Source organism: Rhamphochromis longiceps, linkage group LG1, assembly GCF_057381845.1.
Source record: "Rhamphochromis longiceps isolate RC_006_pf linkage group LG1, R_longiceps_female_GT1.1, whole genome shotgun sequence".
NCBI classification, from domain to species: Eukaryota; Metazoa; Chordata; class Actinopteri; order Cichliformes; family Cichlidae; genus Rhamphochromis; species Rhamphochromis longiceps.
In genome coordinates, this window is record NC_140557.1 from 6,664,908 (window position 1) to 6,686,966 (window position 22,059).

General features: G+C 40.0%; 2 protein-coding genes across 4 annotated transcripts in view; one reads left to right on the forward strand and one right to left on the reverse strand.

Annotated features, from left to right (window-relative positions):
* The window catches only part of abcc12 (ATP-binding cassette, sub-family C (CFTR/MRP), member 12), a 27,081-nt gene continuing 5,022 nt past the window's right edge, over window positions 1-22,059 (reverse strand). Inside the window, exons 7-31 of one of the 2 annotated variants that reach the window (XM_085415773.1) lie at window positions 21,342-21,515; window positions 20,239-20,386; window positions 18,638-18,786; window positions 18,260-18,367; window positions 17,612-17,824; window positions 17,457-17,528; window positions 15,788-15,912; window positions 13,916-13,988; window positions 10,258-10,461; window positions 8,521-8,655; window positions 8,180-8,288; window positions 7,211-7,261; window positions 6,889-6,987; window positions 6,694-6,797; window positions 5,655-5,837; window positions 5,313-5,539; window positions 5,085-5,222; window positions 4,742-4,931; window positions 4,568-4,657; window positions 4,272-4,461; window positions 3,689-3,848; window positions 3,532-3,610; window positions 1,570-1,683; window positions 1,157-1,321; window positions 1-1,034 (exon numbers count right to left, since the gene is read on the reverse strand). In XM_085415773.1, the coding sequence (XP_085271899.1) occupies window positions 942-1,034; window positions 1,157-1,321; window positions 1,570-1,683; window positions 3,532-3,610; window positions 3,689-3,848; window positions 4,272-4,461; window positions 4,568-4,657; window positions 4,742-4,931; window positions 5,085-5,222; window positions 5,313-5,539; window positions 5,655-5,837; window positions 6,694-6,797; window positions 6,889-6,987; window positions 7,211-7,261; window positions 8,180-8,288; window positions 8,521-8,655; window positions 10,258-10,461; window positions 13,916-13,988; window positions 15,788-15,912; window positions 17,457-17,528; window positions 17,612-17,824; window positions 18,260-18,367; window positions 18,638-18,786; window positions 20,239-20,386; window positions 21,342-21,515 (3,393 nt within the window). In that variant the 3' untranslated portion in view covers window positions 1-941. Of the gene's footprint in view, window positions 1,035-1,156; window positions 1,322-1,569; window positions 1,684-3,531; window positions 3,611-3,688; window positions 3,849-4,271; window positions 4,462-4,567; window positions 4,932-5,084; window positions 5,223-5,312; window positions 5,540-5,654; window positions 5,838-6,693; window positions 6,798-6,888; window positions 6,988-7,210; window positions 7,262-8,179; window positions 8,289-8,520; window positions 8,656-10,257; window positions 10,462-13,915; window positions 13,989-15,787; window positions 15,913-17,456; window positions 17,529-17,611; window positions 17,825-18,259; window positions 18,368-18,637; window positions 18,787-20,238; window positions 20,387-21,341; window positions 21,516-22,059 lie in introns of both variants that reach the window. The other variant, XM_085415692.1, reaches the window with a different exon arrangement.
* The window catches only part of LOC146678193 (zinc finger BED domain-containing protein 4-like), a 25,713-nt gene continuing 18,116 nt past the window's right edge, over window positions 14,463-22,059 (forward strand). Inside the window, exon 1 of one of the 2 annotated variants that reach the window (XM_085415986.1) lies at window positions 14,463-15,200. In XM_085415986.1, the coding sequence (XP_085272112.1) occupies window positions 14,860-15,200 (341 nt within the window). In that variant the 5' untranslated portion in view covers window positions 14,463-14,859. The remainder of the gene's footprint in view (window positions 15,201-22,059) is intronic. The other variant, XM_085415903.1, reaches the window with a different exon arrangement.

Consider the following 22,059-nt stretch of genomic DNA (forward strand, 5'->3'; position numbering starts at 1 on the left):
AAAGATATTTGGCATAGATTTACATTGAAAGGTTAAGCATGCTAGCTCTCCTCACAGCACCTACAGGTGGTGTTAATGCTGTAAAATCTCCAGTGAAAGCCGTGATTTCTTCCTAGAATATATTCTTTCCAGCTGCTTTGGAAATACACTGCTGATAAGAGATTTGTTGGCTTTATTATTTAACTGTCCTATGTCACCAACTGTCACTCATGAAACAAAACTACAATTTATTTAGTTACATTTGCTGAGTTTTGGGCAGCAGCTTTGGTGACATGCAGCAGGATGCAGCCAGCAGGTGGCAGCATATAGATACACTTGTAACCCCAATTCATCCATACGTTTGTTAACTGCATATCCAGCATAGGGTTGCTGGTGCCCTCGTAGCCCCACAACCTGTTTAAAATAAAGGTAATCTTGCTGTATATATAATTTCTTTTTTTAAAATACCAATTAATACTGAAACACAAATTTAAGTAATTTATTAGCACAGATCTTATCAGGGTCATCTGTATATACCTACACTATGAAATTTACCATGGTTTTTTTTTTTTTTAAATGTCACACAAAAAAACAGGATTTAAATTACATTTAATAGCAGCAAAGAAAGACTTGGCAAATACATAACATAATTAAACTATAACGTGCATAAGAAGTCATCTCATTCGAAATATGAAGAGAAACCCAGTAAAGTACAGTGCTCATTGTTTTGTATCAGCAGACAGGAGAGATAAATGCATAGTTTTTGAACTTTGTAAATAGTTATGTTGTCTTTCCTGCACTGTTATCAGTTTCCATCTCTGCTGCTCAGTTACATCTCATACAAGCACACCAGAAAAGAGTGTAGTATCACAGTACAGACTTCGATATGGCTGTGTATATGGATAACTGTTATGAACATGCCCAGTGACTACTATGCAGCAGTTTTTTGGTTGTCCTTCTGTTCAGGAGTTTACTGTATTAGCAGCTGTCAGGAGTGATGAGAACAGAGAGTCTGGCCGTTGCTTCAGCACATCTGGATGGTCTAATTCTGCCACCTGTCGAACAGAACACTTAGTGAGTTTAAGTTAAAGATTGTGTAATCATCTTTGATTTGTGTTCATTTGTGGGTTGGTTTTTTTTTTTTTGTTTTTTTTTTTGGGGGGGGGGGTTTGGGTACCTGTCCATTGTCCATGACCAGAATACGATCTGCATGCATAACAGTGTTGATGCGATGCGCTATGGTGAGCATGGTGCAGTCTTTAAAGGCCTCTTTGATGGTGTTTTGAATGAGAGCATCTGTTTCTGAATCGATGGATGCTGTGGCTTCGTCTAAAAGAATAATCTGCCAAAAAATAACCAGCGTAATGGTGGTTAGAAAGAAGAAAGCGGTGGATGGCAAAAGTGTCATAAAATACAAAAATGTTTACAGTGCTTATGTTATTATACACTTTGAATGCACACAATGGTAAATAATTAATGGAAATATTGGTAGAGGCATCACAAGCTAATGTGGCAGCAGTATCCCAGCCAATAAACTGTATTTGCAAATTAAATTTAGTATCATCAAGAAGGTGTTATGTGTGTACACACCTTGGAGTTACGGAGTAGAGCCCTAGCCATACACATCAGTTGTCTCTCACCAACAGAGAAGTTCTCTCCATTTTCCAACACTGGTGCCTGTAGCCTTTCTTCCAGCTTGGAGATCTGATGGAACAAAATCATATTTTGGTACTGCCATTCATACCCCTCAGGCTAACAGAAAGAGGATATTCGCAGCAAAAAAGCCCACAAAATAAACTACAAAGTCGTATAATCCTTGCCTAAGGCAAGGCAATCAAAAGTTTGAACTCTTATATGGAAAGACTATCTGCAGTTAAACAGGAGCAGCATAAGGATTCTGGGACGGTGCCTCGGGCTGGAGAGCCAGTGAGATTGGCTTGCAACCCCCATGCTAGTCTTGGATTAAGGACTACTACAGTTCATTTTTGCCAGAAAGGAATTCCTGAGCAGAGATGGGCAGTAACGCGTTACTTGGTAATTAGATTACCGTTACTTTCCCGTAGAAACGCTGCGTTACCTTGTTACTAAACCCGTGATTTTTTTTTTGATTTTTTTTTTTTTGGCGAGAATGTCTCATGACAGTGACGTAAGCGAGTGCGACGTTCGTGACAACAGCTGTGTGCAGATCAACAATGGATCAGTGCGGGAGAGAGTATGAGCGTGCAGCGTTTAAAGCGTGGAAGCACTGACCTTTAAGTTTGATTCCATAAAAAGTGACAAAAACATTAGTGTCTGTTGTGCGTGTTCAGCGAAAAAAAAAACCCTAAACTTCCAAGCAAGCACCGAGTGCGCTATGACGTAATGGGAAATTCACAGAGAAACTCGCGGATTCTTCAACTGACTGGTGCGGCACACCTGCACCAGGGCAAACCTCCGCCTACGCCACTCCTGCTTTACAGGTGAAAATAGAGCAGAAGGACTGCTAGTCTTTGACTTTATTTATTTTCTGCTGTGTTTTACTTGCATCTATTTGAAAGAGTGAGTGTTAACACAAAAAAATATTTTATTTTATGTGCTGGAATGTGCAGAAAATAGGTTTAAATGTTAAACTAATTTCTTCCAGTCAGAGAATGGTGCATATAATAAAATTTTCGCTTGATGCATAAAGTTAAAAGATTAAAACTGATAAAACAAGTTTAAAAAATTTACTTTTCCATTTGATTACATTTTGTATGATGGATTATGCAGAAATTAGATTTGGGCTGAAAGAGCTATTGCTTTATTACCTATTCAGGTTGTAAATAGTGTTTTTTAAAAAGTAGCTAAGTAATTAATAACTTTTGAAAATAAGTAATCAATAAAGTAACGGGATTACTTTTGGGGGAAGTAATCAGTAATTAGTTACTGATTACTTATTTCAAGTAACTTGACCAACACTGTTCCTGAGTGTATTCTGTGATAAACATTTAGACATGCCAGAACCTTATCAAACTTGTTGTAATAAAAATCTTTAGGGTTTATTACTTCCAGGTTCACGGCATGAGCGCAACATTAGTCAGCATTAGTGGTGCCATTAATAACTGCTAGAGAGTTGTTTTCCTCTGCGGAAAAACATGTGCCTGGACAGATGGTACTATAATTGTACACAGAGGAAGGTGAACTAAATGTAGGGCACTGGAGGAAAAAGTCCAAATTCCAAATTTTCAATGCAAAGATAAAGTAAATATGCAGAACTCGTCAGAGAGTAAACAATACTGGCCAGTGGCAGAAAAATTGTTAAAAATCTAATAACTGATAGCTAATTAAAGGAAACAAAGAACAGAAGTAAAACTAAATAAACGTCATGAACAACATGAACATAGGATGTGTCAAAAAAATGAACATAAAATATATGTTTGGCTCTAGGGCTATTCCATTTTCTTTTAGGGCTATATCAGACGTGTCACAGAGACTGCAGTCTTACGCGTTGTGGGTTTTAGTTTTTGTCAAAGCAAAATCTTGGATAAAAGCAAGTGGCAAAACAAACAAGACTATACAATACTGATAACATACTGAGTCCTTTATATAGGTCTTCTCCAGTGCTGCCCAAATCTCCTCATCAGTGTAGTTATTAAACGGGTCTAGGTTGTACCTGTAGGAAAAACAGCTCTTTAGTGACTGACATGCAGGAGTAAAATCAGTGTGTGATTCTGTACTTCTGGTTCACTACCTTACTGTACCGATGAACAGCACAGGGTCCTGAGGGATGATGGACAACTTGCTGCGCAAATCCTGCAGGCCAATGGACATAATATCAACTCCGTCTATCTTTATGGTTCCTGCTGCAGGCTCTACTAGTCTGAATAGAGCTACTCCTAAAGAGGATTTCCCTACAGACACAAAGCACAGAGCAGAGTAGCTGAATATTACACTATAGCTGTTGAGAAGAGCTGATTAAAATTGTAATCTGCACTATGGAATAATTAGGAATTCACTGCTATAATAATTACAACCCTGTTTCCCAAAAAAAGGAAACTGTGCAAAATGAGCCATGCATGTCATGGCGGAGGCTCTGCCGAACCCCTGAGACCGACTCACCGAACGCAAAAGTTCTAACAAAACACATATTTAGGGTTCGATCGAACCCAGGTTAAGAACCACTGCTCTAAGATTAAATTGTCTGTCTCAGAGTGATGTTGAAAAACGAGTTCATGTATTTATCATCATTTCTAGGGTGTATTGTTGTAAATCATCATCACCCAAAGACTAGATGAAATCAACAAGAGAAACAGCTACTGAACCCAGAGCCTTACCAGAGCCAGTCCTTCCCACGATCCCCAGCTTCTCTCCAGGTTGAATGTGGAAATCAAGGCCATTTAGGACGATTGGTGTATTCTCTCTGTACCTCATCTTATAGTCTTTGAAGGAGACGCCCCCATTGCTAGGCCAGTCCTGTGGGATCTGAGCCTCTTTAACATGCCTGGGGGCCTCAGATTTACAATCCTGCAAATAAAAAAGTTTATTTTTTGAGTGAGGCAAACAGAGGGAATTTGGGGTTTGGTCTTGGCAAAACAATGAAAGATGGATCGTTTCCGGAGAGAAATCTGACCATGATATATTCCTGCAGTCGCTCCACTGAGTTGAACCTTGCTTCCACTTCCGTTGACAGTCTTACTACATATTGAAGCATGCCTGTCAACTGGACAATACGCAAAAGTTCTAACAAAACACAAACACACATTTCAACATGACTTAGACGTATAACTCTGCTCTCCTTATTTACCTGTATGGTATAGGTTATGGCCAGGCCTTTCAAGGATGGAGCGATAAAGTCATTACTGCTAAGCACTACAAACAGAGACACCAACAAGGTCATAATAGCAGCCATGAAGTCCAGCCAGAAAGAAAGCCACCGGGTGCCAGAATGAAACAATAAAAAGTGATTGGAGTTGATGTCATTCAGGGACTTGAACCTACAATATGACACAACGACGTGATGAGAGTTGAGAGCACCGATCAAAGACCACATCATTTACAGATATTTACAGAAGATCACATTATTTACTATTACGACCAGTAATAGAGAGACTTTTATTTGTTTCTGTGAAAGAGTTCTGGTGTCTTACATTTCTATGTGACTGTTTCTTGTGTTGTAAGCATGGATGGTGCTGAGGCCCTGCAGTGTAGAAGTCGTTAGTGAGATACAGGGAGAACGGCTGATATTTTCCATCTTCTTCATAAGACGAATACCCCTTTGGAATAGGCTGCAGATAAATTCAAACAAATGTTGAGCAAACTGTACCTTAAACAACTATCTGCTCTCGCACTAAGACAATTTTTAAAACTTAACTCACAACAGAATGAGGGTAAACAAAGCTCCCATGATGACTACAGCCACAAGCATGTATGGAAAAACGGATGCGATGATGATAATTGTGAATGTGATGAGAAGACAATACTGCAGGAAAGAATCCATGACAAGAGGAAGCATAGTGTCCACCTCCTCTTGATCTTTAGAGAAACGGTTTAGAATTCGGCCTGTTGGAGTTGTGTCGAAGAAACTCATTGGACTGCCAAAAATCTGTGAGAGGAAAATACAAACAACAAAAATGATCATTCTTTGAATCATTGAGCAGTTAATCTGTGTTTCAATTGGTCATGTTGGATGGTAAACACTGGGGATTATTTCTTGGTACCTTCTTGAACATTGTGTTGTGGAGTTTGCAGGAGGCCCTCAAGGTGACGTAAGTATAAAAGAAGCATTTGATGAGGGCAAGTACCACCATGATGAGCATCATCACACCATAAATCGTTTGGTAATAGTGCAGGTCTGGATTTTTTGAGATGTCACCTGGATCTGAACCTGGGTTAGTCGATGACTTCGATAAAACGGACAAAATATCTTTTGTTAGTGGAGAGAGAGTGGACTTGGCGTGTCTATCGTTTCAGTGGGTCTTTCTTGAACTGTCATCTTGAGTGACAAGACACAGCTAGAGAGCAGTTTTCTAATACAGCAGTGCATGGAAACTAATTTCTTTCCAGATCCAGAATTTGCTAAATAAAGAACATAACACTCCAGCATGCAAAAGTACTGTTAAAGAACAATTTTTAGCAGTAATGGTGTTGGAGCATGGTTAGGGTTAGGCTCAAGCTAAACAAGCGTAATGAGTAGACTAAGATGTGCCAGTATTCTGTGTACCGATAGGCTGGAATAATACGAGAGTGTACCACTAAGAAATGTGCAAGCTGGAATATTATGTTCTTCATCACATTGGTTCTGCCCAGACCATTCAGTTAGCACTCTGTTCTTTACAGGTATGCTGGACCCTGTAAAAGATTCACACTGCAGCAGTATAATGAGCACATCCAATAATCTGATCTTAATAAGAACTGCTCAAGGCCAAAGAGCACTAACTCTCACAGACCTCACTTGACCACCACCTGAACTCATCACTAGTAAGTATTTGTGGGTTACTTAAAAGCTGAGATAGCCTGGAAAAAGCCAAAAATTCAAGGTTTGACCTTAAGTCCATTGTAACCCTCTAATTTTAAAGAGACTGGCTAACACGGGCAATCTTACTTGAAACAATGTACCTTCTGGTGCTTGTAATCATCTTTATTGGATTCACTTGTGTTAGGCTACACAGTGACTGAGAGCTCATAGTCATTTCACCCAAGCTGTTTATGCATGATGAGATTATTTTTGTGTGAATGCTAGAGAGAGAGGATTCTCACCCCATTACCCTTTCCAAGCCAGAAGCTGAGCCACCAGTTGCTGAAGGCTGTGGATCCAATCATCAGGACAATGTTCAGGACAGTGAGAAAGACGAGAATGTAGCCTGTAGCAAAGAGTTGCAGCACAACTATTAAGTACATATTGGTACATTATTGCTTAAAATCATGTAAATGCATGTGTGTGTTATATCAGACCTCCAGCTGCTTGACAGTACCGGTGGTAGATTCTTAAGGAGACAGCACCCTCTGTGGAGGACTCTTGATGGACCAGCTGGTCATCAGACTTGACAGGAGCTTAAAACAGGGAAAATATTTTAATAGAGTCGTAACAGGATTAGTGACTTCCATTTGCATTGACATGCATCACATGTGCATTTCCATTATAAAAAATATTTAAAAAATCTAAAGTATTGCTTGGTGTAAAAAAGGGGATCACATAACAACTAAATATGTAATAGTGAAACAGCTGACAAACGGTGGGATGACACTCAGAATTAAGTGAACTTTAAAGACTTACGCTTTTGCTCAGCTGTTGTTTCATGATCCTTTTCATCTGACATGTCAAATGCTGAAAGGAAGAATAGAAGTAATTTTATCATTCTACTAATCACAAAAATTGACTTAAATTATCATTGTCCACATATTGTAAGACATAACTGCAAAGAGTTGAACCACAGACCCCTACAGCAAGGAAATCTGGAAACTGATCACTTGTATACATTGTATCCATAGAGGGAAGAGTCACTTTAAATAATAATAATGGATTGGATTTATAAAGCGCTTTACAATGCCACTATTCATTCACTCTTGCATTCACACACTGTTGGAGGCAAGCTACAGTTGTAGCCACAGCTGCCCTGGGGCAGACTGACAGAAGCGAGGCTGCCATATCGCACCATCGGCCTCTCTGGCCAACACCAGTAGGCGGTAGGGTAAAGTGTCTTGCCCAAGGACACAACGACCAGGACAGAGAGCCCGGGGATCGAACCGGCGACCTTCCGGTTACAGATGGGCCAATGAAGATGGGTCAATGATGCATATAAATATGATAGTAATGTTATGTCATGACCTTCACAGGTCATGTTTTTGGTACGAAGTCACAAGAACTTATAATATGGGTATATAGCAAAAACAGCCAGGTCAACAAGTTTGCTGCCCTGTCTGTTATTACTTTACAAGGCCTTGTTTTTGCTTTACAAAACTTTGACCTGTCCCTGGTTATACAGTTGCTCTTTAACAATCAAAAGTACTGATGTGTCAACACTGCACATGCATTGGCACAGCGACATTTAGAAAGTGTCAGCGTCATCCCCCTGAACACTGGTCTCTGGACAGTGAAAAAACAAAAATCCCACCGTATTCAAAAAAGCACAACTAAATCAAATCAAATCAAATCACTACTAAAACATGTAAAGTCTGTCATGAATTCAAAAACACCCAAAAAGTTCAAATTATTAAAATGATTTTCTTCCTAGTTTTTTTTTACCAGGGTTTGCCATCCCACTGTCTGCACGATATCTGAGCTCAACCTCTTTCAACTCAGGGGCATCTTGGGATGATAAATCCTCCTCTTCCTCTCCCTCCTCATTCTGAGTCTGACAAGCAAGAATATCAGGAACACAGCATTACAGCACAGCCCGTACAAACGTATAACCACAAATGGAATGATTTGTACCTTGTTTTACAACTGATCATTAAGTTTATTGTTTTTGACATAATAAAACAATAAAGAACAGGTGAGGTGGTTTGCAGGAACATAATAATAAGAATCAAAGATAAAAATAGAAGAGGTACAAGATGCATGCTTTTAATTTAGGGTATACTTACTTTGGACTGTTCCATCTGGTAATTGGTGATGAGCTGAGCATAGCGTCCGCTGGCGTTCATCAAGGTTTGGTGGTTTCCGGCCTCCCTGATCTCCCCGTCATCCAGAACCAGGATGTCATCACAGAACTCCAAATACTAGCAAGCATAAGTGAGAACAACTGTGGCAACAAAATCTACAGACCTGTTCAAAACTATAATCACATGTACGTACATATTTATGTCATTTGACAGATGTTCTTATCTCCAGTAGCGTGACTTACGAAATGGCTTAGAACTCACGGGTAAGAGCACCAGTCAAATACTCTTCCTCAGATTAGTGACTTATGATTAGTAGGTAAACTATTAGCCAAGAATGCCTTCTAGGTTTTTTCAGATTTGACTGAATTGGTCCAAAATGTCCATCCATCCATCTTCATCCGCTTTATCCGGGGCCGGGTCGCGGGGGCAGCAGCCTAAGCAAAGAGGCCCAGACCTCCCTCTCCCCAGCCACCTCCTCCAGCTTATCCGGGGGAATACCAAGGCGTTCCCAGGCCAGCCGAGAGATAGAACACCTCACCCAGGAGGCGCCCAGGGGGCATCCTTGTCAGATGCCCGAACCACCTCAGCTGGCTCCTTTCGATGTGGAGCAGCAGCTGCTCTACTCTGAGCCCCTCCCGGATGGCCGAACTTCTCACCCTATCTCTAAGGGAGAGGCCAGCCACCCTTCGGAGGAAGCTCATTTCTGCCGCTTGTATCCGCGATCTCGTTCTTTCGGTCACTACCCACAGCTCGTGGCCATAGGTGAGGGTAGGGACGTAGATCGACCGGTAAATTGAGAGCTTCGCTTTTACACTCAGCTCCCTCTTCACCACGACGGACCGGTGCAGCGTCCGCATTACTGCAGCTGCAGCCCCAATCCGTCTGTCGATCTCCGGCCCCTCCTTGAATCGCTACCTTATCGTGGTGGAGGGGTTTGTGTGTCCCAGGGATCCCAGGGGCTATGTTGTCTGGGGGCTTTTGCCCCCTGGTAGGGTCTCCCATGGCAAATTGGCCCTGGGTGAGGGACCAGACAAAGAGCGATTCTGAAGACCCTTATGAAAAGGACAGCGAGGGAACAGTTTACCCTGCCCGGGATAGGGTTACCGGGGCCCCGCCCTGGAGCCAGGCCCGGGGAGGGTGCCCGAGGGCGAGCGTCTGGTGGCCGGGCCTTAGTCCATGGGGCCCGGCCGGGCACAGCCCGAAGAGGAGACATGGGCCCATCCTCCCGCAGGCCCACCACCCGCAGGAGGCGCCATAGGGGTCGGGTGCATTGTGTGCCGGGTGGCGGCCAGGAGCGGAGGCCCTGGCGGACTGACCCCCGGCTGCCAAGACTGGCAATAGGGACATGGTCCAAAATGTCATATTTAAAAATACAATTTTAGACAATATGCATATTAATTTCATGAATATGTATATTCATATTCATGAAATCTGATTTCCAGATTTCAGAGTCTCAGACCAAGCTATGATCCATCAAGTAACCTGGTTAATTTTTCACTTTGGTTTTTATACAGATTAACAAAATGGAATATAGTGATTTTTATAAAACATTAACGGATGTTTTTCTATTCTTCCTGTCATGGTAAGACATGGCCTCTGACTGTAAAATTACAATATATATGGTCAGGAAAGTCTTCTTTTAACTGCTTACATCAGTTGTTCTTGTCATTTAGTGTTATTCTTTAGTGAAAGCACTAAAGAATGAAACCGTGTTCTTACCTGGAGCTGGTGTGTAACCAGTATGACAGATTTTCCTTGGAGTTCCTTCTTTATGCATTCTTCAAAAATATGTTTCCCCACATGAGCGTCAACAGCAGATAGTGGGTCGTCAAGGAGGAAGATGTCCTTGTTGGAGTAGACTGCTCTGGCCAGGCTGATCCTCTGCTTCTGTCCCCCTGACAGATTAAGCCCCCGCTCCCCAATCTGACAAAATGTCAGTAAGACTTAATATAATCCAGAAATTTACTCAATCTTTATGGAAGAGATGGTATTATATTTTAAATATTGTAATTCATTACATTATACTAGTGCATTTATTCCATACAACACTATGGCATTATTCTGTCTCAATTAGGGCTGCTCGATTATGGCAAAAATGATAATCACGATTATTTTCACTGAAATTGAGATCTCGATTATTTGACGATATTTATTTAACCCTTACGACCTACTATAGAACCAAGTCCGCCAGAGCTTATATTATTTTTTTACATGTTGTAGTGCCATTTGTGGGAGCATTTCAAGTTGCTATACAACTGTTATAGCCCATATTTTAATAATATGTATGCATTAAGTCCATAGTAACTACATTAATTGCAAAAAAGTGCAATAAACTACAAAAAAATTGAAAATCATTTTTGTTTTTTTTTACATATATTTCTACTTGGAGAAATTTAAGAAGTTTATCCCTCAAAACTTTAAATACAAAAAAGTTGCAAAAAATAGTTTACAACAACAGGAAATTTATTTTGAGTGTCTTCATAGTTTTATTTTGGAGATACACCAATTTTTATATACTGCAGGAAAAACGAAAAAACAATCCTATGATGCAAATTTGCAAAGAAAACAGCATGTGCATCAAAATAAACTATTTCCAGCAGTGCAATTCGAGTTCTAAGCATCACAGAAACTATTCAGAAAAGTCAAACATGACTTATAAAAACACCAGTATAGGCTTTTAAGGCCTACAAGTAAAAAACTAAATTTTCCGCGAAAATGACGTCACTTCCGGTTTCGGGCAGGAAATGGCGGACATGCAATAGTTCGCGCTGACATCTGTTTCACTGTGGGAAGTGTTACGAACAGCTAATTGGATCGGCAAAGCGTGTTTCTGGAATATTATGTTTTTGTTCCTGCAAGCGCTTTTTATGCAATTTTTGCAAAGCTATATGTGGAACGAAACCGTGACCGAGGACAAGCTGATGTCAAGTACAACTCCTCTGGTTTCATATGCAAAAAAAAATTATTGCGCTAGCTTACACGGTTCAGGTTCTTCAGGAATTTAAAAATAGTTACACAAAACAGAGCGTGCAGCTCGGACCGGCTTTAAAGGGTTAACAATAACAACGTATTGAATAATGACTTTAAAAAATAATATAAAATAGTGTGCAACACCACTGAAGTTTTTTTTACCTCTCTTTTCAACCAACGGCAGTCACTCTCCTCTCCAAATAACTTCTGCTTAGCTTTCCGAGCTTCCCTCGGGTCCTCTTAATCAGCGGTCTCCACCCTTTTTTGCGCCATGGACCGGTTTATGCCCGACAATATTTTCACGGACCGGCCTTTAACGTGTCGCGGAAAAATGAGGGAGGGGCTAATAATCGGCTCAGTCATTTTTAATGATTGTTGAAAGCCCAGATCGTAATCGTGATTAAAATTCGATTAATTGAGCAGCCCTAGTCTCAATATACCCTCCTTTATCTTCACATAGTAGTTGCTGGAGGGGAGATATGATTGTTACAGTTTGTTTAACTTCAAATGGTAAATGGCCTGTATTTGTATAGCGCTTTTACTAGTCCCCCCTAGGGACCCCAAAGCGCTTTACACACCCAGTCATCCACCCATTCACACACACATTCACACACTGGTGGAGGCAGCTACAGTTGTAGCCACAGCTGCCCTGGGGCAGACTGACAAATAGCTCATTATTTATTTTGGACTTTGTTGAATTGTATGTTTAAACGACTAGGACACATGACACAAGGCTTTTTTTTCTACTTATCTAGCAGATACTTGTTTATGCAGATAAGGACTTTCAATGAATTTCTTTGACAGTTTAACCTCCTAAGACCCGAACTCTTTCACGACATGCATTTTTAATTTCTCTTTGATATTTGGGCTGATTGGGACCCGATGAATGTAAAAACAAAGAATTACCAGATTTTTTTTTTTTTTAACCTTATTTTTGTTTTTAAGAAAGATAAGAGCCACAAATGAGGATATTTGTTTAAAATTTTGATAGAACAGTAGCATTATAATGTCCTCGTAAGTGGATATCAGGCCCATGTAGAGCAAAATTGAGTATTTTGGTCTATCCATCCATCCATTCGCTTCCGCTTATCCGTTTTCAGGGTCGCGGTGGGCGCTGGAGCCTATCCCAGCTGTCATAGGGCGAAAGGCGGGGTACACCCTGGACTAGGGATGAGTATCGTTTAGGTTTTATCCGATACCAGTACCAAACCGGTACTTTTGAAACGGTGCCGGTGCTTAAACGGTGCTCAAACCGGTGCTCAAACCGGTGCTTAAAGAATGGAGAACACAAAATTGGTCCAAAAACCTCTCATGTTCAGCTGTTTTTTTGTAAAAAGATAGCAATGTTAGCCTTTTCTGCAGCTATGGGGCATATATGGTATTGCTCTTGGCTGGAAGCAGTGCTTAAACAATGGAAAAAACACAAACTTTGTCCAAAAACCTCTCATGTTTACAGTAACTGTTTTCCACTTTTTCTTTGGTCATTTTAGCCTTTTTGGCCAGGGTGAAGGGAGTATCTGCCATCAAACAAGAAGACAGCCGCATGTAGCTATGATGATGTTTGCTAGTTCACCTTACATGCATTAATGTAATAACGTGGTTAGCCTACTAAAGGTAAATTACACACGAGCAACATTAAGCTACTCATGCAGAGAAGAACGGCTGCTGCTGCCATTAAATACGGTGCATTTCTTTGCTTTTTAAAAAAAACGCTATGCGTCGCCAGGTGTTTCATCAGATTCGAGGTGTTAGCTCCTTTGCACAGTATCACCTTAAAGCATTTGTTGCAGGCTGCTGAGTTTGCATCTTTTGCTGTGAAATACAGCCAGACTTTTGACCGCTTTGCCTTGGGCATTTTTAATCTGTTGCTCTGCTCTAAAGTACCTGGACCCGCCTACTATCCTCGGAAACGTAAAATGATTGGCTAGAATCTAAAGTGTATCACAGCTCAGGAAAGAAAAGCACCGAAATAAAGCACCGAAATGTGCGCTGCTTTTCGGTCTGGTTACTACCGTTTATGTCAGAACCGATACCGGTACCCATCCCTACCCTGGACAGGTCGCCAATCTGTTGCAGGGCTAACACACAGAGACAGACAACCATTCACACCTAGTGGCAATTTGGATTATCCAATTAACCTATCCCCACAAGCTGCATGTCTAGCTTGGGCAGTGGGAGGAAGCCGGAGTACCCGGAGGGAACCCACGCAAACACGGGGAGAACATGCAAACCCCACACAGAAAGACCCCGGCCTGATGGTGGAATTGAACTCAGGACCTTCTTGCTGTGCGGCAACAGTGCTAACCACTGTGCCACCATGCTGCCCTATTTTGGTCTAAATAACCCAAAATGTGATGTCCACATATGTGGACGCCAGGTCCTAGGAGGTTAAAGAGAGAGCACCTACCTCAGTTTGGTCACCGAATGGCAGAATCTTCAGGTCAGCTCTGAGGCTACAGACATCCACAACCCTGTCATATCTGTGGAGTGACAATGTAAGATAGTGCCCTGATTGAGAGAAATATAGTGTATCGAACAGAACCATTTAAATAATTCTAAAAATCCAATGAGTCCAATAACATATGTAATCAGGATAAGCACTGGTCTCTGGAAAACGTTTCTTTGAAAAAGAATTCCTTTAATTTGCTCAGACATATGGTGCCTGGTGGTTTATGAGAGGTTATGAAAGGGCCCTTTCACTTTCTGTTAAGTCAACACTACAGAGGTCAGCAAGTTTCCCTTCTCACCATCACTAAATTGAACTTCCTATTAGGGATGCACCGATACCGGTATCTGGTATTGGCCTCGATACCACATTTTCTAAAGTACTCGTACTCATTAAAAGTCCCCCGATACCGGGAACCGATACCACGGTCTGAGACCTGTCTATGTTTGAGCGGCATGTAAGGGGTTAATCACAAGCGCCAAGTGCCCGCCCCCAGGCCCCGGCTGCAGTTCAGAGCGGGGAGAAGGCAAGGCGAGACATGTCAGCTGTGTGGAACTATTTCAAAGTGAACGAAGACGTGAAAACAAAGGCGGACTGCAAATTGTGCTCAGCGAAATTGTCCAGAGGAGGCTCAAAAGGTAGCGCATTTAACACAAGTAATTTAATCAAGCACCTAAAACCCCAACACGACAACAAGTACAAAGAGTTTACCCACGCTTATTTACCCATGCTTATTAGCACAGAGGAGCATAGCTGATGCTATAGCAGTGGGACGGAAACTAGTTGGGCATTTTAAACATTCCGCCTTAGCCTACTCCTGCCTCGAGGACATTCAGGGACAGCTCAACCAGCCAATAAAGAGACTGCAGCAGGACCTACAGACGCGCTGGAACAGCACGTATTACATGCTCCAGTCCCTCATTGAGCAAAAGCGAGTGCTGGAGGTGTATGTGTCCGAGCACGAACTCCCTGACTATCTCACCGCTCACCAATGGGCTCTTATGGAGACGACTGTTGCCATCCTCGCCCCCTTTGAGGAACTAACTAAAAAAGTGAGCAGCTATGACGCACTAGCCTCTGATGTCATCCCAGCTGTGACTGTGCTAGTGAGACTTCTAAACAGAGAAACAGATGAGGACCACGGCGTCAAGGCAATGAAAGCAACCTTACAGGCAGCTGTCAAGAAGCGCTTCAGTGACGTCGAGACCAACCCACTGTACTTCATCTCCACCATACTTGACCCAAGGTAAAGTCTGTGTGCTATAGGTATTCAATGATAAACTACAGTACTAAATGTAAGATTATTTTACATCTGAAATATTATATATTTGTAACTAAAATACACAAATACAAATGTATGCAATATATATAATATGAAATACATTTCCCTTATTACTACCAGAAAGTCAAATGGCTGGCATTTGTCAATGAGTAAGTACTTGGTATCGGTATCGGCGAGTACTGAAATGCAAGTACTCGTACTCGTTTTCCAAAAAAGTGGTATCGGTGCATCCCTACTTCCTATTGTAACCCTGTCAGATAATGAAGATGACCTCCACCTTTATTACATTCTTATCAGATGCAAATTCACAAAGATAAGATGAACTTTCTCCTAGTTAAACATTTTTCATGTAAGGTAAAGTCACAGGGAATATATAGTCAAATCTAAAACGCTTGCCCTCATTTTCATAGTCTTGGTTGGTGCAGTAACTAAAATCATATTGCCCCAAATGAAATCTCCTTATTTTATAATAATACCTGTTCTTTTCATATTCAAGTCTTAGCTACTCAAAAATAGTGACAAGCGCTGATTTATGTTAAATTATCAATTACTTGGTTTGGTCAAAAGGTTCCCCCATGAGGATATTTTCTTGAACAGTTCCGTGGAAAATCCAGGCCTGCTGGGAGACGTAAGCAAATGTCCCATCGGCTGTGATGGAGCCCCGAAGAAGGTGCATCTAAAAGATAAAATCAAGGAGACAGAAAAGCTATATTTACTGGACATTTTATGTACGGTTAGAAATAGTAAAAACTTCTTCTTTCTCCTCCTTCGTCTCTTGTTAGACCTTATCAAGGCTGATCGTATGCCCTATTCATATATATGTATTGACTTTCATCCCTTTTCTCTCCAGTGTGTACTTCCACCTCTCCAGGCTCTTTTCCACCTGCTCCACACTCTTAATAAAGATCACAGTATCATCTGCATACATCCTAGTTCACAGAGACTTCTGCCTGACCTTTTCTATCAGCATATCCATCACCACTGCAAAGAAGAAGAGGCTCAGAGCCACTCATTGATATAATCCCATTTTCACTCCTACCACAAACCTCACAACTGTCTCGTTGTCCTCGTACATAACTTGCACCACCCTAACATATTTCTCTGCTACTGAGAGAAGTGCAGCAGCACCACAGTTTGTCTTGTGACACCATACCATAAACCTTTTCTAGATTCACACAAAGACACAGTGCAACTTCTTCTTACCTTCTCTCTACTTCTCGGTCAACAATCTCAAAGCAAACATCAAATCTATAATGCTCTTTCCTGGCATGAAGCCATCGTTCTGCTCACTGATCGTCACCTTTCTTACTAACCTACCTTCAACAATTTTTTCCTGTAGCTTTATGGTATGACTCAAAAACTTTATCACTCTCTGTCATCTACATAATTCTGAAGATAAAGTTGGAGATTACTACTATGTTTGCAAACAAACTGTAACAGCTTCCTTCTACACAAGTGTTATGCAGATAAGATATGTAGAAGATTGTTTTGTTATATACTAAGATACAGCTTGACCCCTGCATGAAGAAGAAGTGCAAGCATGCAGAATTTCCCCAACTCAGACAGTGCCCTGCTTCTAGTCTCTGGATTGATAAGACTTGTTTAGCTTATCTGCTACATATATCCTGTTGAACTATGTTTGACCTGTGTAGGGTGACTAGTTTTCTGTCTTGCAACAGGGTAACAACCTATACAGGTGGGGTCTGCTTCCCCTGTTCCAGAGAATTCCTCACTTCAATCCTGCATGCCTTGTACTGACTGAATTCCTTCATGCAAGAATAAACCTCGCAAATGAACTCCAGTAGTAGGACTTATTTAATCGACTACATTTAAATAACAGACATTAGCTGAATCCTAGTAGCATTAGCACAAGTTTTGCCTAATAACGTGTCTTCAAGCTAACAAAACAAAAAGAAGAAAAAGGTTATTACACTTTTGCACATCACCCTTGCCCTGGTCATAAATGCCTTTCAAGTCTTCATCCTCTTCATAGCTGCCCTCACCTTCTTATTAATCCCCTGCACTTCCTGATTCACAAACTTTCCTCCAACAGTCCTCCTGTTTCGCTCACTGTCTACATTCACTGAATCCTCAAGGTCCTCGTTCTATCTTCTCAACGCATGCAAATAACGAAAGAGTGAACAAAAATAAATAAAAGAAAACTATAAAGAAACGATACAAAATAACAGAAAAGGACAAAAACACAAAAGAGAAAGCAACCTGTTCCAAAATGCTGGAAATCAGTGATGTCTTTCCACTTCCCACATTCCCACAGACACCGAGCAGGTTGCCCTTCGGGAAATACCAGAGACAATCAGTTTACTTTTAATAGAATGCAGATAACCTGAGATATCATTATCAGAATTGAATCACACCTTAGGCAGTGTGAAGGAGATGTTTTTCAATGCTGATGAGGATTCAGTCTCAGCTGTCTTGTGTTCTGACACTCCGCTGGCTGTGCTGGGTGGGGGGGAAGACTGGCTTTCAGGTCTGGTCCAGGAAAATGTAGCATTTTTCATCACTATAGCCGAGTCATTATCTACCTTTTTCATCAGGTAGGGCTCAGGATTCTGGATCAGCAAAATTTTCTGAAATAACAACAAACAGCATTTACAAGCTTATCTGTGTTTTTCTGTTGATATTTCTGAATGAAAGTCAGATACAAGGTGTGACAAAAGCAAGGGTTAAAGTAAGACAGGAATCAAAGCAGCGTTAAACCAGATTTGTGATGCAGGTTGACAATATATCTTATATTTAAAAGATGTGTACCTGAGATGACCTTATCATGCATAGCATCTGCCACTGGCAGCCAGCAGTACAAAAAAAATAAAACTGTGATTTTAGAAACGTCTGAATTGTGAGGTTTTGGCTCGCTTGTACATATGCTGACTTCATTATTTGAAAGTGTGTTCATATGAGCATGCATCAGTGTAAGAATATATATGACAAAAGACACAAAAAGCACAATAGAGTCACTACATGAATTGTTAACAGTTACAGAGGGCACAAAACAAATAATTTACCCTTAATCGTTTTAGTGCTACAACAGCCTCAGCTGTGGCCTTCACAGACGGGGGCAGGACAATGAGGGAGAACCTCATGCAGTTGAAGATGCCAATTGTGGTAAAAGCCTAGTAAAAACAAAGAATTATGTTAAGACACTATATATGATTATGGAATGCAAGAAAATCATGTTGATATTAAATGGGCCACAGCAATCTGGTTTAGCACAATCGCAATTAAAGGAATGCAATAAACCTTTATTTCATTATCTTATGACTCATATCCAAACAGTCTGAGTTTCAGAACTGCAGAATCTCAGACTTGTTACTTTAAGTTGACATGTTAGTTAAAGGTGTTTTTCCGCCTGTACAGTTTTAGTATACTGCTGTAGTACTCACATCAGAAGTGCTGAGAGGTAACCCCAACAAAGTGTGAACCAGAAAGGTGAGGATAGTGGCAATGGAGGGTAGGATGTTGGCGATGCTTATATTAATAGTCTGGACATAACTGACCTTCTGTAGTTGTTTCTTTTCATTTTTCCTTAAGCCTGTAAGAATTAAAAGTTTTTCATTAGTTAACTTTATCTTTAGTGACTTACCTTTTTTCTTTACTGTAGTTCTTTAGTGAGCACCTTAGTAATGAGCAATAAGGCATTCAGATGACTACATTATGATCATTTTTTAAACAAGAAACTACCAAGAGTACAGACTGAAGACCTAGACCTCACAGTGTTGATAAGAAAGTTAACAAGATCATAAGATACTAAAGCATATCATATTCCCACATGCACTTTACTTGTCATAGGAAAATGAGAACACGTGCCCCAGATTTGGCAGCAAGCCAATGAATGTCCATAAAAGTTCAAGGTAAATTGAAAGTAAGTGAGAGTTCAAGATGTTCTCACAAACAACTGCATGTTTTAGAGGCAGATGACTGCTTCAACTTGTAATGAAGGGAGTCTAACAAATAGATATACTTGTGAGAGGTACATAAAAGTGTATGGATTAGTTAGACATGAAGTCACCTTACTCATTATAGATCTGTAGTTGCGGTCAGAAGTTCACATACACTCATGAATGTCATTGTAATTTAGGGCTTTAACTATTTCTTTAAACAGTTCTGTCTTTGGGATGTAATGACGGTGTTGATGGTTCTACAATGTGTTTTCACTTGACTGGACCAAAACCTATTATTATCTCGTTAGTGATAATGATTAATGGCAACTTTTAGGTTCTTTTTGCCAGCATAAAAAGGATTTCATTAACAACAATCATTGGACGGACCAATACTCAGAACAATGGGGAAGAGAAAGAACTCAGTGAAGATCTCAGAAAGAGAAGTATTGATTTACACAAGACGCAGATTCCAAGATCATCATTTCAAACAATTCTAAGTACAAGAACATCGACATCAGTTTTCACAGTGAAGTGAGTTATAGCTTCATGGACTGAGAGGCTGCCAACCAAGAAAGAAGCCCCTGCTTCAAAATCGACACCTTCAGACTTGACTGAAATTTGCACATGGAAAAGCCAAATGCCCTCTGGAAAAAAGGTTTTATGGTCAGACAAGACAAAGATTGAGTTATTTGTCCATGGTGATAAGAGATACGCTTAGAGAAGTAAAGATGAGGCTTTCAAACCTAAGATAATAGTACGAGCTGTAAAGCATCGTTGCCTGGGGTTATTTTGTGGCCAGTGGTACCTCCAAATTCTTCCACTTTGGCACAAAATTGGTTTTGCAATGGATAAATTAGACTAACATTTAGAAGACCAGTCCAGAAGCTTAAAGCCCTAACCTCAACCCTCTTGCGGCTAGGCTTGATGATGGTGACCAAAAGCATCTGGACTTCTGATCACAACTGTACATAAGGATGCCCATACATACCATTGTGACTATATGTTTGCTGATTTTGTTTTTAAACAAATTGGTGTGTATGAATATTTCCTTGATATTTGACATACTGATTTAAAAAATATCAACATGAAACAGCTTGACATACCTGTAATCGTCTTCTCAAAAGAATCTTCCCACGCGTACATCTTGATTAGCTTTATACTGTTGAGAATCTCATTCATCGTGCGAACTCTGCTGTCAGTTATCAATAAGGACTTCCATCTGAATTTATTTATGAGCTTGGCCAAGAAAATCTACAAAAATCAAGAAAAATACATTGTAAGTGACTAAAGTTAATAAGAAGCAAAGTAATATATTTGGGATAATATAAGAAAAACACAGAAAAATCAGTTTTGCTATCTTAGCAGCTTACTAAACAAGGAAATGAGTTTATAGAAAGGTAAAACATACCGTTCTATATGCCTCAATTTTTTGTGATATAATATTTTGTTCTTATTGTTCTTATTCTTATTCTTATTCTTATTGTTATTATTATATTATTGTTACAAACCTCATTTGTGCAGTTTTTTTGTTTTGTTTTGTTTTTTTTGATTATTTTTGTTTGTCTGGTTTTTGCAACATTAGTATTTGCCATTATTTTTCATTAGCTCATATTAAACACATACTTATATTTCATTATTGGTCAGTATTAAGTTTTAGATATTAAGAATTTTATGCTAGCAAAAAAGAGTTGCTGGCATAAAAACAAACTATTTGCATTCTCGCAAACACCTCCCCCCTGATCAAGCTTCCTAAAGAACTATGGAGTCTCCACAGGGAACCTCTTCCAGGACCCTAGCCACAAAATAGGCCAAACATTTTTGAACAATGATGTAATTTATGTAATTTTGCCTGTCTACACTATCACTATGCACAAGGTGCAAAAGCTTTCCCCTAGGCAGTACATTAGGACTTTTAATTGAGCCCTTGTTTTTCCCTTTTCCTGGGTCAGAATTGTAGTGGGAAATTCTACAAGAACATATTGTCCTGAGCAAAACAGCTCCCAGGAATATACAAATTCTTTACAACATTAAGGTTAAAATCATTTCTGTTGCTAACATCAAATTTGAAAATATAGCATATAAGCATACAATTTCCAAAATTTGGATTTGCTAACTTTCCACTATTTTCAGTTAAAATAAGAACCAACTTTATTTTCACAGCTTCTAATGTAAAGATATGTCAGATTTATGTGAAATATACACAGACCTGTACAGGGACAAAAATCAGGTATGTGAAGATTCCAGTCAGTGCGGTGTAGCCCAGGATGTAGCATATGTAGACAATACACAAAACATAGAGCACTGTGCTAGACAGCACAAAGCTCCCAAGCACTACAGCCTCGAACATTCTCTGGCCATCACTGGTCAAAATGTTAATCATCTAGACAGCAGAAAGATATGAAGAAAAGTTAATTAGGAATTGCATCAAAACAAATTTCTTTTATGTCAAAACAAGTTCAAATTATTTGTAGCACTATTGACTCACAAGATAATTTATAATACATTATGGAGGGATAGAAAGAAGAATACATGAGATATTAAAAACATGTAAAACATATGTATACACGTCAAAATATAAAGCATGCTCATTCAAGATAGAATATAGCAACAAAGACAAACAAGGGTTGCTTTTCATGTTCACAGATAGCAGACATTACATCTGGTCCACTAATGTCTACCATGGACACAAACAGCACCCCACATCCAAGTTTGTTCCACTACAGCGTGGGTGAAAGCAATGTCAAAGTTTTTTAAAGCAAAAATGAAATCTTTGCTAAAAAAGACATTAGCATATTTTTGTTACACTGGCCTCTGTAGGCTATCAGCTGTAAGAATATTGTACAAGTGGATAAAATTACTTTAGAATCAATTACAAGAGCATTAAAACTTTCTCAGACAAATGTGGCTATATTGCATTTGCCATA